The sequence below is a fragment of the Vulpes lagopus genome, chromosome 12 (assembly GCF_018345385.1).
Source record: "Vulpes lagopus strain Blue_001 chromosome 12, ASM1834538v1, whole genome shotgun sequence".
NCBI classification, from domain to species: domain Eukaryota; kingdom Metazoa; phylum Chordata; class Mammalia; order Carnivora; family Canidae; genus Vulpes; species Vulpes lagopus.
Window position 1 is genome coordinate 9,939,862 of NC_054835.1, and position 16,728 is coordinate 9,956,589.

Sequence of the window (16,728 nt, forward strand, 5' to 3'; positions counted from 1 at the left end):
AGCTTCGAGTACCCCAGATATCACGTCCCAGGGGGTCCTGTAGCCTCGACCTCATCCCTTGCTGTGCCAGATGTGTTCTTGAGAGGCTTGCAGGGACACGGTCCCTGTTGCTTCTCAGCTGCCTGACGTGAAACCTGTGGCAGTGCAGAGTTCTGGTAGGACTGAACCTGCTCTCCCACCCACATCATGGGGCAACTGTTCCACAGTCCTGCGGAGCAACCTGAGCCAGAGATGAGCCCAGTCACCCCTTTCCTCAGCCAGCACACTGGGCACCTAGTGTGACATGGTAAGTCCCTAGGTCACATTGATTCTAAAGTCAGCTGCCTCAGGAAAGCCCCAGCCCACTGTGCAGGCTCCTGGGGAGCCTCGGAGGATGGATCGAGGCTTGGTGGCTCACAGTTGGCCTGCAGTGGCTAGTTCCAGGCACCTGCATGTAGAGAGGAAGCTGGCCAGGCTGACCGTCCCTGATAGCCTGCTCCCTGCTGCGGACCAGGAGAGGTCCCCTCCTCCCATGCTCAGAATAACTTCCTATAGAACAGGTTCTCAGAATTGGAGCAATGGACAGAAGACGTGGGTTCACAAACCCCTGTCCTTGGCTGGGGCAGCAGCCTCTCCCCACCTGTCCTCATACTGGAGCCCCAGCGTGGCCTGCACAGCCCCTCCTGGCTTCCTGACTCCTCCCTCCCACCAGCAGCTGCCCACCCCTCCCTACCTGCCCCCTGCTTTCTCCAGCCTCTTGTGTACTCTGTGTCCCCAAAGATTTAGACTAATAGGTGGGCTTGGTGGCGGCAGTAGGCATGATAGAAGTGGAGCCATCGCCTGCATCAGAAGTGCTGGCTCTGGGGCAGCAGAGGGCCTGCCGGGGCCCATCTGAGGGGCCATTGGCCCAACAGGGCTCTGGCCGTCCCCTGGCTCCCGAGCGTGCCCCCTCTCTGGAAGTGGTTGAGCTATGGAGCATAAGTGTCGGCGGTGAGCCCAGGAGCAGCCAACCTCAGAGGCACGATCACAGGCCTTATCCTTGGTAGCCTGCCTTGTCTAATAACCTCTGTTACCACAGTCCTGCACAGCCCCAGGATACAGTGGTGGCCACTTTTGCTTTCCCCCTACTTCTCTGCTTGGTCTTCTCTCCCTCCCACTCTCTCTGACTCTGTCTTGGTCTCTGTCCCATCCCTGGTCTGTTGGTCAGTCTCTGTCTCTGCTTGGCTTTGCCCCAGGATCTTTGCTTGGCCCACCTCTGGCCAGGAAGCGCGGCTTTTCCTTTTCCTTGAGGAAGCCCTCGGGACTGGGCTGGAGCCCCACTCCCCCTCTCCCTTGTCCACCTGAGCCTCCTGTCTTCCCATTCCAGGACTTGTCATACTGAGCGTGAGTTCCCCGCACACCCCAAGGGCAAGAACGCCTGTGCTGCTATGGGTCCCCACACCTAGTTAACACTGTACACCCTGTGGGCCCTTGGGAACAGGGTCAGCCACACAGCCATCTGTGCCCCAGAAATCACATGCCTGGTCCCCCACAAATCCTCTGTTGAGCTGGGGATAGGTGGTACGTGGGCCACAGAGTCAAGCACGCCCGTCTCTCTGAGGGTGGAACCGAGTCCCTGTAAATCAGTGAGCCAGAATGCAGTGCGCTGCTCACCCAGCCAGGACAGCCTTCTGCCTCATGCCATCTGCCTCTGCTCCCAGGTAGGCAGTAACCTGCACAGGTGTGCTGTGGCACCAGGGCATCAGGGGACAGCCAGCCCTGGGAAAGATCGACTGTCCCTGCACCTGTGCTTGTGCGTGTGTGTGTGTGCGCGCACATGTACATGCGCACGCGTGACCCACTGTGTGACCTTGGCCCAGTCTGAGGCCAGCTGGAAACAGCAGCTGTCTCCTGGCCCCAGATACACTACCTGGAGAGTGGCCAGGCTGGAGGAAGGGGCAGAAATAGGAGGAGGGAAACGGGGCCCTCTGTGGGCAGCTGCCAACTCGGACTCCAGCCAGCTCCAGCCCCATAAATAACCTGTGGGTCAGAGGGAAGGCCACACTCGGGCTTGGCACACGCCATGGGGCGCCTAGAGCTGGTCGTCTTGGGGCTCACCTGCTACTGGGCACTAGCGAGCACAGCAAAGGTAAGCGAGGACCCAGCAGAGGGCAGGGGCGCCTCTCTCCTCTCACTAAGCAAGATCTGGAATCAGGACAGGGCACAGTGGACAGAAGCTGTGCAAGGTCACTGGTAGGAAGAGTCAGCCTGAGAGACAACCCAGTGATCAAAACAGCACTTCCCAGGCACTTCGTGCTGTGTGTATATGCTCATTCACCTGATGATGGCCTGCCAGATAAAATACAGAATTTAATTAAATCTGAATATCATATAAGCCACAAAAGTTTTTGATGCAGGTATGTCCCAAGCAAAATTTGAGATATGCCTTTTTTTTTTTTTAAAGGTCAATCTATGTGAAATTCACATGTAACTGAGAGTCCTGAATTTTTCTTTGCTAAGTCTGGGAACCTGACCCACAGCAGCCCTCTGGCTCCTTCCTCCCCAGAGGTGTCAACGTTGTCCCCTTTTTACAGAAGGGGAGATGGGTCCAGAGCAGAGGAGCACCTTGCCCAACCTCACACAGCCACCAGTGGCTGACAAGCCTGGAACTCCAGTCTAGTCCAACCTCAGTCTGGCTCCCAATGCCACCCCCCCCCAAAAGGGAGTTCCCCACCTGCTTGCTAGTAGCCAGGTCCCTCCAGGGTGAGAGTCAAGAGGCCCCCTGGGGCCTATTTGCCATCTGCCCTGTATGAGGAACAAGGCAGGGAAGGTGCTTCGGGGTTGAAACCCTTGCAGACACATGACCCGCATGCTGCTCACCTTCATCCTGCCGTCTCAGTCCCAGCTGCCTGGCACCTGCCCCTTGGTCCTGGAGGTTCCGGTGCTGACCTTGGGCCCCTGCTGCCCCCAAGAGGAGGTCACTGTCTCCCGGGGTCTTCCCTGAAGGCAGAAAGGACCAGGATTGCCCCCCGCTGCCCCAGGAGCAAGTGGCACCCTCCCACACCTTGCCCCTCACCCAGGGCCCTCAGGCCGATCTCAATTCTGAGAGGCAACTTCCCAGTCCCCAGGCACTGACCTGGCCTGCTGCCCCAGCCCAGCAGCCCCGAAGCCCGTCAGAAAGATTCCTGGAGGCCTGCAACAAGGCTGCTCATCCTGAGATGAGAGACGGGGTGGGGGTGGGGGGAACAGACCTGCACCTGCCCCTGGGCCCCCGGCCTCACCCCTGAGGCACCTGGTAGGGGTTGCTCTGGCTTCCTCTCTGCTTCCAGCCTGCCCACTCCCCTATTAGACTGGACCTTACAGGGTGCTGGGACCCCAGCTGGGCCTGGGGGGGCGGGGCTGCCCTGCCCTTGCCCCACCCCCGGGAAGAGCCGAGAAGCAGACACCTGCTACGGGACCAGACAGATGGGGAGGCAGCCCTAGGAGATGAGAGCCGGGCTCTGAGGTCAGGTAGCTCTCCCATCGGGTGACTTTGAGTGGGACAGCCTCAGTGCCCTTGTGGGACAATGGGCAGATGATCATCAGCCCCCAGGACCCTGGTGAAGGGTGGATGTGTTGTTCGGCATGGGGCCAGCTCCGTGCCAGGGCTGGAGACACAGCAGTGGTTCTGGTGGCCCAGGGGGCAGGGGTCTTGGCATGAGTGCAAGGACTGTGAGGACCTGGCACCAGACCACCGACTCCAAGCCAGCTGGACACTGGGGTGGCAGGGGGTACACAGAGGGAGCAGACAGGCCACGAGGGAAGCATTGCTGCTGCCCATCTTAGAGAAACCGGGCCTTGTGGTCACAGCTAGGCAGCCACAACTGGGATCGGAAACTCCACACCCCCTCTCCTGGACTACTTGGAAGGCTTCCTGGAGTGGGAACACGCTGGTTGACCCAGCTTCCTCCAGCAATCAGGGAGCAGGACACCCTCACGGACTGGGACCAAGGCAGTACGCTGCTTCTCCAGTAACGTGGGCAAGTGGCAGAGCCCTCGGTCTCGGAGGCAGATTGGCTCACCTTTGAAGCGGTGTCGGGGGAGCCTCTGGGCACCCTGGGGCCTGCCCAGCTTACCCTCCACCCCGTTCTGGGGACCTGCCCAAGCCCGCCTAAGCCTCGGCCTTTACCCCCAGCTGGGCGCAGTGTACACGGAAGGAGGCTTCGTGGAAGGTGTCAACAAGAAGCTCAGCCTCTTTGGTGACTATGTCGACATCTTCAAGGGCATCCCCTTCGCCGCCCCGCCCAAGGCCCTGGAGAACCCTCAGCGACACCCTGGCTGGCAAGGTGGGAGCGGGCAGGTGCTGGTGAGGTCCCATGCCTGGGGAACCCCGGGGGGTGGCTGCTGTCCTCACACTGGCCCTGGCCACACCCACAGGAACCCTGAAGGCCAAGGACTTCAAGAGGCGGTGCCTGCAGGCCACCATCACCCAGGACAACACCTACGGGGAGGAGGACTGCCTCTACCTCAACATCTGGGTCCCCCAGGGCAAGAAGGAAGGTGGGTTCGCCCTCCCCACACCTGCAGGGCGCCCCCAGGCAGCCCTGCCCTTTGGGGACTCCAGAGCCCAGATAACCCGAGATCAATGCAGGGTACGTGTGGAGGGGCACCTGAGGGGAGCATCTGGGGTCACGGGGCCTGTCCGCTCTGCCTCAGTCTCCCGGGACCTGCCCGTCATGATCTGGATCTATGGAGGCGCCTTTCTCATGGGGGCTGGCCACGGGGCCAACTTTCTCAGCAACTACCTGTATGATGGGGAGGAGATCGCCACGCGGGGCAACGTCATCGTGGTCACCTTCAACTACCGTGTTGGCCCCCTGGGCTTCCTCAGCACTGGGGACGCCAACCTGCCAGGTGAGCTGGGTGCTCTGGCCGCCGGGGAGGGGAGGCAAGTGAGCTCCGAGCCCAGTGAGGATGCGCCTCCACTCCCATCCCACTGGAACAGCTCCTGACAAGTCCCCTGAAAAGGTGCAGGATCCTATTTACAGAGCTGGGGGTGCTGGAGATGCGCTGCGAGATGCAGGGGCCCCTTGGCAGCCGTTGTGAAAGAACAGAGGCTGCCAGACAGACAGACTGGGACCCAGAAACCCTGGGGAGCAGGTTCAGGGGGCCCAGTGAAAGGAACAGAACATAAGACATCGAGGCGGTAACACAAGCCGCAGGACAGGCAGCCAGACAAGGACTGTGGCAGGGAGGGAGAGAAGGGAGCAGGCTGGCCCTCCTGCTTCCCCAGCCCCATCCCCAGACTGAGCCCCACACCTGCTCCAGCCTCCAGGGGACCCATCATTCCACATCCTGGGGCTCAGCCAGGGTCTCCACGCAGCCAAGGACACACTCCACACCCACGCGGATGGTGTACTTCGCGTGGGCCAGGCCCTGGCACCCCTAGCCTCGGCCAAGGGTCCCCGATGAAGGCCCATCCCCCATCCTGCCCCCAGGTAACTATGGCCTTCGGGATCAGCACATGGCCATCGCTTGGGTGAAGAGGAACATCGCAGCCTTTGGTGGGGATCCCAACAACATCACTCTCTTTGGGGAATCAGCTGGAGGTGCCAGCGTTTCTCTGCAGGTCTGGGGTCCCCAGGGATGTGGGAGGGGGCCAATGGGGCAGGGTCAAAAGGGGCGGGAGCTGGTGTGTGGGCAGGGGGTGCGGAGCCTTGGTGACAGAACCTCTGTGTGTTGCAGACCCTCTCTCCCTACAACAAGGGCCTCATCCGGAGAGCCATCAGCCAGAGTGGCGTGGCCCTGTGCCCCTGGGTCATCCAGAGGAACCCCCTCTTCTGGGCCAAAAGGGTAAGGAGGAGCTGCAGTGGGCAGGGCAGGGGCCTCTCTCCTTCCCACGCTGTCCTGGACTCCATCACCCTCTGCCCGGAGCACCTGTCCTCACCTACCTGCCTACCTCCCACTCCAGATTGCTGAGAAGGTGGGCTGCCCGTTGGATGACACCGCCAGGATGGCCAAGTGTCTGAAGGTTACTGACCCCCGTGCCCTGACGCTGGCCTATAAGATGCCCCTGGCAGGCATGGAGTGTGAGTGGAGACTGCTGGGAGGGACCCCGGGGGCCCCCGGGGGCTCCGGGTCAGGGGAGGCCAAGCTCCAGGAAAAGAGAGGAACTGCGGGTCTGAGGCTGGCCCTGTCACCAGATGGCCGGCGTCCCCAGGCAACTTGCTGCCGCCACCGCCCTTGCAGGCTCAGTGGCTCCAGCTGTAAGGATGGGGGCCATTCTTTCTTCTTATCCTTGGTGGGTCACAACCCCCATGAGAAGCTGAAGAATGAGTGGGCCCTGGCTCCTGATAAAGCACACATTTGGGGTCACCTGTGTGCAATTTGAGGGAGATCCATGAACCCCAGACCAAGAGCCTTTGTCCTAGACAGTCATTCGTTCTTGCTGCCACTCACGCATTGCACGCTCACCCACTGAGCACCCTCGGGAGCATCTGGCCCCCCCAGCTCTGCTCCTCTGCCCCGCAGGATGCTGGGGACCTCATCAGTCCAGCAGGCTGGGATCTGCTCTTGCTCACCCTTTTGATGCTAAGAGGCCCCATCACTTGCTTCTCTACCTGATGCAAATTCAACCATAAGCGCTAAGCAAAGCAGAAGCAAAGCAAACACGTTGCCGCAAACGCAAACCAGTCATTTCCTCTGGTGTGAACTGGAAAGGGAAGCCAGCTGGGCTGGGCCTCATACAGGCCAATGACTCCCTTCTGGGGCAGTTCTATGGTCCTTTCAGGGCCAGTTTAGGGGGTCTGGAGGGCAATGTGGACCTCACATCGTTTCTGGTGAACACCCCAGAACCCAGCCCTAAGAGGGGGTGCCTCTTTCTCTCTGGGTCCTCTCAATACTTCCAGGTCTTCCTTCTCCCTGATTTAGGCTCACTGAGAAGAGAGGCTGGAGGGAGGACAGGCTTGGCCTCTAGACCGGTGGTTCTCAGCCTGGGTGGCTTTGCTCCAGGGCACATGTGGCAGAGTCTGGAGACAGTTTTGACTGTTACAGCTGCAGAGGGGGTGCTACAGGTACCCCGTGGGCTGAGGGGTGCTGCTACACAACCTGCCGTGCCCTGGACAGCCCCCACAACAGAATTATCCTGCCCTAAACATCAGTAGTGCTTAGGCCCAGCAAGTTTGGTCTAGATCAGAGGAGGCAAGAGGGCTCCCCTGCAGCCTTGTCGGGATGGCAGGATGGCTCCAAGCCCTGCTCCAGAGGCTGAGGGGAGGAGCAGTGGGGACCCCGGATGTCACAGCCTACTGCTCTCCCACTCAGATCCCATGTTGCACTATCTGGGCTTTATCCCTGTCGTGGATGGAGACTTCATCCCTGATGAGCCCATCAACCTGTATGCCAACACGGCCGACATCGACTACATAGCGGGCACCAACAACATGGATGGCCACATCTTTGCCAGCATTGACATGCCGGCCATCAACAAGAACAAACAGGAGGTCACCGAGTAAGCAGCAGGCGTGGGGCTCAGGGCTCAGAGCCCAGGGGCGGTGGAGAGAGGCCTCGGCCCAGGAGGTCAGCACCATGGCGGGGAGGGTGGCTATGGCCCTCTGCTGGGTGGGTGGGTGGGGGCGGCGGCACATACTCTCCCACCAGTGCTGGGTGGAAGGTCCAGTGCTGGCCTGGTCCCTGCAGTGAGGACTTCTACAAGCTGGTCAGAGGGCTCACCATGATCAAGGGGCTCAGGGGCGCCAACTCCACTTTTGACGTCTACACCAAGCCCTGGGCCCTCGACGCAACACAGGAGACCAAGAAGAAGACTGTGGTGGACTTTGAGACCGACATCCTCTTCCTGGTGCCTACCGAGACTGCTCTGGCCCGACACAGAGCCAATGCCAAGTGAGGACCTGGGCAGGAAAGCTCCCTGGGGAGGCCCACCTGGGATGGTGCACCTGCGCCGTGAGGGCTCCTGGGAGGGTGGCTCTCAGGTGTCGGTGAGGCCTGAGGCCTGGGAAAGCTGGGCTCGGGTCCCCACCCATGCCTGCACCACCTGCCTTGCCTAGGCCTGACAAGGCAAGACCTGAGACGGCCCCTACTTACCTCCCAGCCTCAGGGGGCTCTGCAAGACCTTCCCATGATCCTCTGCCCAGCCCAGGACTGTGTGTGCCCCCTCATCCCATGGTCCTTCCCATTGAAAAGTTCTTGAATCAACCTTCCACTCCTCACACTGTGTAGAAGGAAAGAACAATGGATGATGATAGTCTCTGTTGTGGGTTTCAACATGGCCAACTTTCAAAATAACTTATGATTGGGACCACATTAAAAGTCTCCATATAATAATAGCCAGCAAAATTTTAGAAAGTTAGGAATGCTTAACAATGAGGAAGACAATATCATACCTAGAATCTAGAGCGAAGGCTTCGTGGCAACTAAGCCATAAATGTAGCTCTGAGCTTCCCCTCAGTCAAGGCAAAAAGGGAGAGACATCTGAGGGTATGTACCTTGTTCAATTAAATTAAGAGACAAATAAATTAGCAGAGCAAAGAAAGATCTTTCTTGATACTGAATTGCAGGAGGAAGCTCCCTCAGTGTGTTTTACGGAGGTGAATTATAAACACAACTGAAATCATAGAAGCCCTGAATCTGTGGTTTGGCCCACGGCTCTCCCTTCCCAGGTGTCAGGAATCCTCCAGACCCCTCCCTGCTGCCACCTCGGCTCCCTCTGGGGCCCGCCCCTGTGCTGGTGGCCCCAGGTGAGCGCCTGGCCAATTTGGGTGCTGTCCCCTTCCTTCCCCAGGAGTGCCAAAACCTACACCTACCTGTTCTCCCACCCTTCTCGGATGCCCATCTACCCCAAATGGGTGGGAGCTGACCACGCAGATGACATCCAGTATGTCTTTGGCAAGCCCTTCGCCACCCCCCTGGGCTACCGGCCCCAAGACAGGACTGTCTCCAAGGCTATGATCGCCTACTGGACCAACTTTGCCAGAACCGGGTAAGGCAGCGGTGAGGCTGAGCCTAGGGCCCCTGCCACCTTGCCCTGCAGGCCTGGGTTGCAGGCCCTGTTCCCTCACTTACACTGAGCCTCCCCAAGCCTCAGTGCGGCAGTCTGTCTGTATATGAGGATAGAACTACTGCCCGAGGCCTGAGCCAGCACCTCTTGGGGCTCTACCCAGCCAGTGTCCAGGCACCATACAGTGAGGTGCTGCGATCGTAAGGGTCCACATAGATGGGGGAGGACTGTGCAGGTAAACCAGGGCCAGGTGGGCTAGGGACACAGGTGTCCAGCCTCCTGTGAGCCCCCAGCCCCCACCCAGACTTTTCCTCTCTGCAGGGACCCCAACATGGGACATTCGGCTGTCCCCATCCACTGGGATCCCTACACCGTGGAGAGTGGCAACTACCTGGAGATCACCAAGAAGATGGACCACAACTCCCTGAAGCAGCACCTGAGGACTGATTACCTGCGCTATTGGGCCGTGACCTACCAGGCACTGCCCACCGTGACCGGAGATGAGGCCGCTCCCGCTCCCCCCTCCGGGGATTCGGATGCAGCCCCTGCTCCCCCCTCTGGGGACTCCAATGCCCCTCCTGCTCCCCCCTCCGGGGACTCTGACACTGCTCCGGCTCCCCCCTCTGGGGACTCAGATGCAGCCCCCGCTCCCCCCTCTGGGGACTCAGATGCAGCCCCCGCTCCCCCCTCCGAGGACTCCAATGCCGCTCCTGCGCCCCCCTCTGGGGACTCCAATGCCGCTCCCGCTCCTCCCTCTGGGGACTCTGAGGGGGCTCAGATGCCCATAGTCATTGGCTTCTAATGCCCTTGGCTCCAAGAAGACCCAGGAGACCCACCTCTCCTCCAGAGCTTTTCCTGAATAAAGCCTCAACTCTCTGTCTCGTGTTTTCCTTTGCCCCTGAGGCCCCAGCTGGAAGAAGCAGGGCTCTCAGCTCCGTTGCAGTACTAGCCACTGGGCCCACCGCCTTTCCCCATGGTGTCTGTCTGGAGAACCACCCTCATTCTAGAGAGGAGGAAACAGGTTTGAAGAAGTAAAGTGTCAGAGCAGGACTGCTGGTTCCCAGAGAGCAGGGTGGGCCATGGCCACAGGGGAGAGAGGAGCTCTGAGGGCTGTGGCCTCCCCTACATGGGTGGATCCAGTTGTACCAAGTTCTTTGGGGTGCAGGCAGTGACCTCTGGGTTCTAAGAAGGGCCTGGGTGCCTGGCTTGCAATGAGAAATCGACTCTGCTTCCAGCTGGATGTGAGTTGAAGAGAGAATAAAGCATCACGCTGGAAGGTCAGAAGGAAAAGTTGCAAGAAAGCTGGGCATGGGGTGGCTCTGGCAGATTTTGGGGGCAGGAGGCAGAGGTCAGAGTCAGGGCCATACCCACATCCAGGAGTCTGGGCACAGGCATCCTGCAGAGACCTTGAGCAGCCTGACGTCACCACAGCTACAGGGGGTGGACGCTGTGAGGGGGGGGTCACATGCCCCAGGTCATGAGAGCAAAGATTCATACCCAGAAACTCCAAAGCTAGTTAGTGCCTGAAACGATGTTGGGGGTATCTTCCCCACCCCTCACCCATTCTTCCGTCTCTGTGGGCTGGTGCTGAGGGCTCAAAGGAGGGAAGGTTCTGGAGTCCTGAGCAGCTCTGCTAGGTGAGGTGGGGACAGCAGCCAGCATGTTTTTCCTCTCCAGCCTCAGATGGGAGACGGAGGTCTGGGGAACTGAGCTGCACAGAGGGCAAACCTGTCCCCGCAAGGAGAGGGTGCACTCTGACTGGCCTGTGACCACCTTGGCCACCATGGGCTTCCTGGGTTGGTCATGGCTCTCAGGTGTGAAAAGAGGATTTCTTGTCAAAAATGAGGGGATAGACCCTCATGGCAGGGTGGGCCTCTCCTGGTGGCCATCCCTGCTCTTGGCCAATGGAAGTGCAAGGATGCAACAGTGTGACCCTCCTCTGCCATGTTAGTATGAACAGGACTTCTCTAAGTGTCCCTGTCTGCTGGCAGGAGCCTCCCGGCACTACAAGAGAAAACCCTTGGTCCCCGGTGCCTCTGACTGGCCCTGGACGGGCCCTGGGATGGGGTGCTTCTAGCCCTTGTTGGGGGAAAGTACAGCTGTGCCTGCCTGTCATTAAGAAAATCACATCTCTGGTGGGCTATGCCACATCCAAATGTTGGTGGGGGGCATTGGGGTGGTTTTCTGGCAGAGGCCAACCTTGCTGTATGTCTGGGGGACATCTGCCACTGTCAGGTCATCTCACAATTCGTCAGGCTTTTGCTTTCACAGTCTGTAGGCAGAGGATGAAGTTGAGAATACAGCTGAACTCTGAACAACACGGCGGTCAGGGTGCTGACCCCCCACACAGTCAAAAATCCACATATAACTTTTGAGTCCCCCCAAACTCAATGTCTAACAGCCTTACCATTGACTAGAAGCCTTACCGATAGCATACACGATTAACATGTATTTTGTGTATATATTATAAATTGTCTTACAACAGGAAAGCAAGAGAAAGGGGCACCTGGGTGGCTCAGTGGTTGAGCATCTGCCTGTGGCTCAGGTTGTGATCCCGGGGTCCTGGGATCGAGTCCTGCATCGGGCTCCCTGCAGGGAGCTTGCTTCTCCCTCTGCCTGTGTCTCTGCCTCTCTGTCTCTCATGAATAATAAATAAAATAAAATAAAAAGCAAGAGAAAAGAAAATGTTAAAGTCACAAGGGAAAGAGAAAATACATTTATAGTCCTGGACTATACTGAGAAGCCATGGGAAAGTGGCTGGCAAAGTTCAAACAGGTGTCCGCTCAGGGGTCAACTCTAATGACTGAGGTGCTGTCCACGGTCCTGGAGGTTCCCCAACGATGGGCCCGGAGTTAACCCTTTCTGTTAACCTTTCAAGGTGAAGCCCAAGGACAGCGTATGGGGAAACTGAGGACAGCCCCCATTTACCACTATGGTGACACGTGTCACTATTTTGTTGGCGAGGCTGTGCCCTTGGGTCTTGGCAGTTGTGGCGGGATTCCTGCCCCTCCCTCCCATGCCTCATCTTTCAACCCTCCCTGCAGGAAAGGTTCAAACCCCCCACCTCCTCAATGACATAACCAAATCACAGATCTGACCAAGAACACAGCTGATCTCTACTGTACTCACCATTTGCTTCGATGTGGATGGAACTGGAGGGTATTATGCTGAGTGAAGTAAGTCAATCAGAGGACAATCATTATATGGTTTCACTCATACGGGGAATATAAAAAATAGTGAAAGGGATTATAGGGGAAAGGAGAGAAAATGAGTGGGAAAAATTAGAGAGGGTGACAAAACATGAGAGACTCCTAACTTTGGGTAGTGGAAGGGGAGGTGGGTGGGGGATGGGGTGCTGGGTGACAGGCACTGAGGGGAGCACTTGACAGGATGAGCACTGAATGTTATACTATATGTTGGCAAATTGAACATAGCCATCCTAGGGGGGTACAACCTCTAAGGGCTCTGGCCTAGCTACCTTCTAGGACAACTCCGCACCAACATGACTGCGGCTATAAGTAGGTGGTTGCCCAATATGATAGGCTTCAGAACTACATGGTCCCGGAACTCATACTGGCCAGTGAGGGGGAGGGAGTGTGGTGGTCTTTCACGGGAAGGACTCAGCACCCTTAACCTCACCAACCAGCACTCAGCTGGGATTCATCAGACTCCAACCAGGATGAGTGGCCACCATGTGCCTGGCAGAGAGGTGGGCAGGGTGGGCAAGTGTTTCCGAGTGTTTCTGGGCAAAATCAATTCTATGTAGGATTGTGGGGAGGCTGGAAATCCTAGTTCATAGGTAGCAGAAATACTTATGGAATAAGGCTGCCCTGCACGTCCTCCTTGGGCTTCACCATGAGAGGTTAACATAAGGGGTTAACTCCTGGCCCATTGTCGGGAGCCTCCAGGACCCTGGACAGCTTCCAGCTGGCACCTCAGTCAGTAGAGTTGACCCTTGAGCTGTAGCCTGGAGCCTGCTTTAGAGCTCTCTCCCCTGGATTCAAAGGAAGCAGAAGGTCTAAGGACAGGGGTGAGGATGCGGGGGCGGGGGCGGGTTTCCAGTCCATCCAGTCCAGGTAAAGGCCTGACCATGGGCCCCTACACAGAACGGAGGATGCGGAGGCCTGCCTGACCATAGTCCACTGGCTCAAAACCTCCCCGTGACCTTTTCTCTCCCACATTGCACGTTTTGATCTGTTTACAATCCCCACATCCACCACTTAATGCTGATGGAATTCAAATTTAACCCTGAAATCTCCAAGCTCCTAATTAGCAATCAACAGGAACCTCAATAAAACAAGCAGAAAATGTTTCCTCTTCCTCCAAAGCTGTAGAACAACAGCAGCCACCGACCGTCCTGGGTCAGGAAACGGTCCTTGCAAATCTCAAAATCAGCGTAAAATACATGTAACACAAAATATGCTGATTTAACTACTACTGAGTTCGATTTAGTGGCATAAGTGTTGTTCACATTGTTGTGCAACCATCACCACATCGAGTCCCAACACTTTTTCATCACCCCCAACTGAAACTTTGTACCCATTAATCAATACTGCTCCCTTCTCCCTTCTTGCCTCCTGCACCTGGTGGGCTCTTCTACTTTGTGTCCCAGTTTGCCCATTCTAGGTGTTTCTTGTAGGTGGGATCACAGCGTCTTTAAGGGATGCCCATGTCGCGGCATGCGTGTGAGTTGCATCCCTCTCAACGGCTCACTTGGATTCCAGTGTGTGTCCCAGGCACACAGTCAGGCATTCCCCTTCCTTACAAGTCGTTTGTTTCTGTACAATTGGTAGTAATGTTCCTACTTTCATTGCAGATTTTAGTACCTCTTTTTTCCCCCCTTGGCCAATCTCTCTAAAAGGTTTGTCAGCTTTGGTTGCTCTTTTTCTAGTTCTTTAAAGTGTATTGTTAGGTTACTGACTTGAAACCTTTTTTCTTGTTTAACGTAGGCATTGGCAGCCAGAAATTCTGCCATTAGCACTGCGTCTGCGGTGTCCTGTAACTTGTGGTACGTTCTGTTTCTATCTCCCCTTGTCTCAAGGCATTTACTGACATCCCCTGGGACTTCTCTGACCCATTGGTTATCAAGGGGTGTGTTGCTTAATTGCCACATACTTCTGAGTCTTCCAGGTTTCCTTCCACTGCGGCCTTCTGCTTCTATCCAATTGGAAAAGATACTTTGTAGGACTTCAATCTTTAAAGTGTATTAGGACTCGTTTTGTGGTCTCATAGACAGTGTGTTCCGGTGAATGTTCTATTTGCATTTGGAGACGCATGTGTGCCCTGCTGCTGCTGTGAAGGGTTCTGCATCTGTCTGCCAGGTCCAACAGAGTGCGGTTCAAATCCTCTATCTGTAGCCATCTTCCGCCTGAATTTTTCCAGCCATTATTGGAAGTGAGGCAGTAAAGTCTCCGACTCACTTCGAAGATGTCAATTTTTGCTGTAGGGATGGATGTGTACAATTGTTATTTTTTCTTGATGAATGGAAATTTTTGTTAATGTATATGGACCTTGTCTTGATACTTTTTTGACTTAAAATCGATTTTGTAAAAAAAAAAAAATCAATTTTGTCTGATAATAATATAACCACCCCCAGCTGTTTCCTGTTTTTGTGGAATATCTTTTCCCACTATTTTACTTCTAACCTTTTTGTATGTCTTTCAAAGTGAGTTTCTTTGAATACAGCACACTGGTGGAACACATTTTTAAAATCTATTCTGCCAAACTGGAGAGTTTTATGGAGAATTTTATGTGGAGAGTTTAACCGAAGTATATTGCAGTAATTACTGATAAGGACTTGTTTATCAAGTCCATTGTTATCATTAGTTATTTGTTTTCTGTATGTCCCATATGCATTTTGTTCAATTCCTCCATTTCTGCTTTTTATGGATTTAGCTGGTTTTTAAATAGTGCACCATTTTGATTCCCTTTCTTTTTGTATATATTTCTAAAAGAAAAAGAAAAAGATTTTCTTATTGGTTACCTTTGGGATTACAATTAACATTTTAAATTTAGAACGACCTAGTTTGAATAATACCAGCTTCATTCGGTAGTATACTAACACTCAGCTCTTATAAATCCTCATCCCCACTTTGTGTTGTTATTGGCACTGATTATATCTTTGTGTATTCTGTTCCCATTAACACAGATTTACACTGCTTAATACATTTGCTTTTCACATGATATAGAAAAAAGGAGTTACAAACCCAAAGTAAAACGTTTCCAGCTTTTGTAATGACCTATAACTTACCTCTACTAGTGGTCTTTATTTTTCATATGGCTTTGAGTTACTGTCTCGTGTTCTTTCATTCAGCCTGAAGGGCTCCCCTGTAGCATTTCCTTTAGGGAGGTCTACTGAAAACAAAATCTCTTAACTTCCTTTATCTGGGAATGTCTTCATTTCCCTTCCCCCTGAAAGGATAGTTTGCTGGATGCAGAATTCCTTTTCCTTTCAGTACTTTAAAAATAAGTATGTTATCCCACTGCCTTATGGCCACCATGGTTTCTTTTAATCTTATTGGAGGACCCCTTGTACATGATGAATTGCTTCTTTCTTGCTGCTTTCAAGATTTTCTCTTTGTCTTTCAACAGTTTGATTACAATGTATCTTAGTGTGGGTCTCTTTGAGTTTATCCTGCTTGGAGTCCACTGAACTTCTTAATGTGTAGATTTATGTCTTTCATCAAATCTGAGTTTTCAGCCATCATTACTTCAAATAATCTCTCTGCTCCTCTCTCTTCTTCTGGGACTCTCAGCATGTGCATGCTATTACATTTGATGATGTCACCCAAATCCCAGAGGGAATTGTTCATTTTTCTTCATTCTTTTTCCTTTCTGCTCTTCAGTAGAATAATGTCAATGGCCTTATGGTCAGGTTCACCAATTCTCTCTGCCTGTGCAAATCTGCCATTGAACCCCTCTGTTGTTATTATACTTACAGCTCCAGAGTTTCCATTTGGTTCCTTTTCATAATTTCTATTAAATTTCCTACTTGTTCTTACATCATTTTCTGGAGTTCCTCTAGAGATTATTTGCTTTGTTTGTGGTTTCCTTGAGCTCACTGAGCATATTTAAGACTGTCAACTTAATGTCTTTGACTAGTAACTTCAATGCCTGGGCTTCCTCAGGCAGTCTGTCAAATTCTTTTTTTCCTATACCAGCACTGGGTTCCTATTTGTCTGTATGCTTTGTCATTTGCTGGGAGCTGGATATTGAGGATGACAACGTGGTAACTCTGGAAACCTGATTCTCCTCCTCTTCCGGGCTTACTTCTGTTGCTTGAGAGCCACAGTCTTCTGTTTCTATGGTGACTTTTCCAAACTATGTTGTCCCGCATATTTCTTGTTGTTCTGGGATTAAAGCTTCTGTCCTGCTGCCTTGGTAGCCAGTGTGAGGCCTGGCAGAGATCTCCTTAACTGCTCAAGTCCTGAGGCTCTGTTCGTCATTAAGCACTCCCCTGACTGTTGTGCTGGATGAGGTTCCAGAGTCCACAGACTATCCATCCTGATCATTTTTCCCTTCCAGCTGAGTGAATGATCTCTGTGGAGAGACTGACCCTGGAGCTTCTTATTTCACAATTTTCTCTCACAAATGTGATTTTTAAAGACACTCAAGTTTCAGGGCTTGTTGCTATGCCCTGTGAAAGCGCCTACAGCCTTGAATCCCAGGGGTGCTGGGGTGCTGACCCAGCTTAGTGCCCAGTTTAATGACTCTGAGGTGAACATCTACTCTGCGAAATCAAGTAGGCTTGAGGTTTCCTTAAGTGAGCCAGAGAAGGG

At 54.4% G+C, this 16,728-nt stretch overlaps 1 protein-coding gene across 1 annotated transcript; it reads left to right on the forward strand.

Moving 5' to 3' along the window:
* Positions 1 to 74: 74 nt before the first annotated feature.
* On the forward strand, positions 75 to 9,799 carry CEL (carboxyl ester lipase). Its single transcript, XM_041726709.1, has 11 exons — positions 75 to 2,107; positions 4,133 to 4,283; positions 4,375 to 4,497; positions 4,654 to 4,851; positions 5,436 to 5,566; positions 5,683 to 5,790; positions 5,909 to 6,026; positions 7,258 to 7,444; positions 7,633 to 7,836; positions 8,735 to 8,932; positions 9,272 to 9,799. Exons 1-11 carry the CDS (start codon positions 2,042 to 2,044, stop codon positions 9,750 to 9,752), a joined length of 1,965 nt encoding a protein of 654 aa, XP_041582643.1. The 5' UTR covers positions 75 to 2,041; the 3' UTR covers positions 9,753 to 9,799.
* Positions 9,800 to 16,728: the final 6,929 nt, after the last annotated feature.

What these genes read in the sequence shown, in the direction of transcription:
- CEL (XM_041726709.1), top strand. Translation starts at nt 2,042, where the DNA reads ATGGGGCGCCTAGAGCTGGTCGTCTTGGGGCTCACCTGCTACTGGGCA. An exon ending in CACTAGCGAGCACAGCAAAG is followed by an intron (nt 2,108 to 4,132) that starts GTAAGCGAGGAC and finishes CTTTACCCCCAG; the next exon opens with CTGGGCGCAGTGTACACGGA. An exon ending in CCCTCTTCTGGGCCAAAAGG is followed by an intron (nt 5,791 to 5,908) that starts GTAAGGAGGAGC and finishes CTCCCACTCCAG; the next exon opens with ATTGCTGAGAAGGTGGGCTG.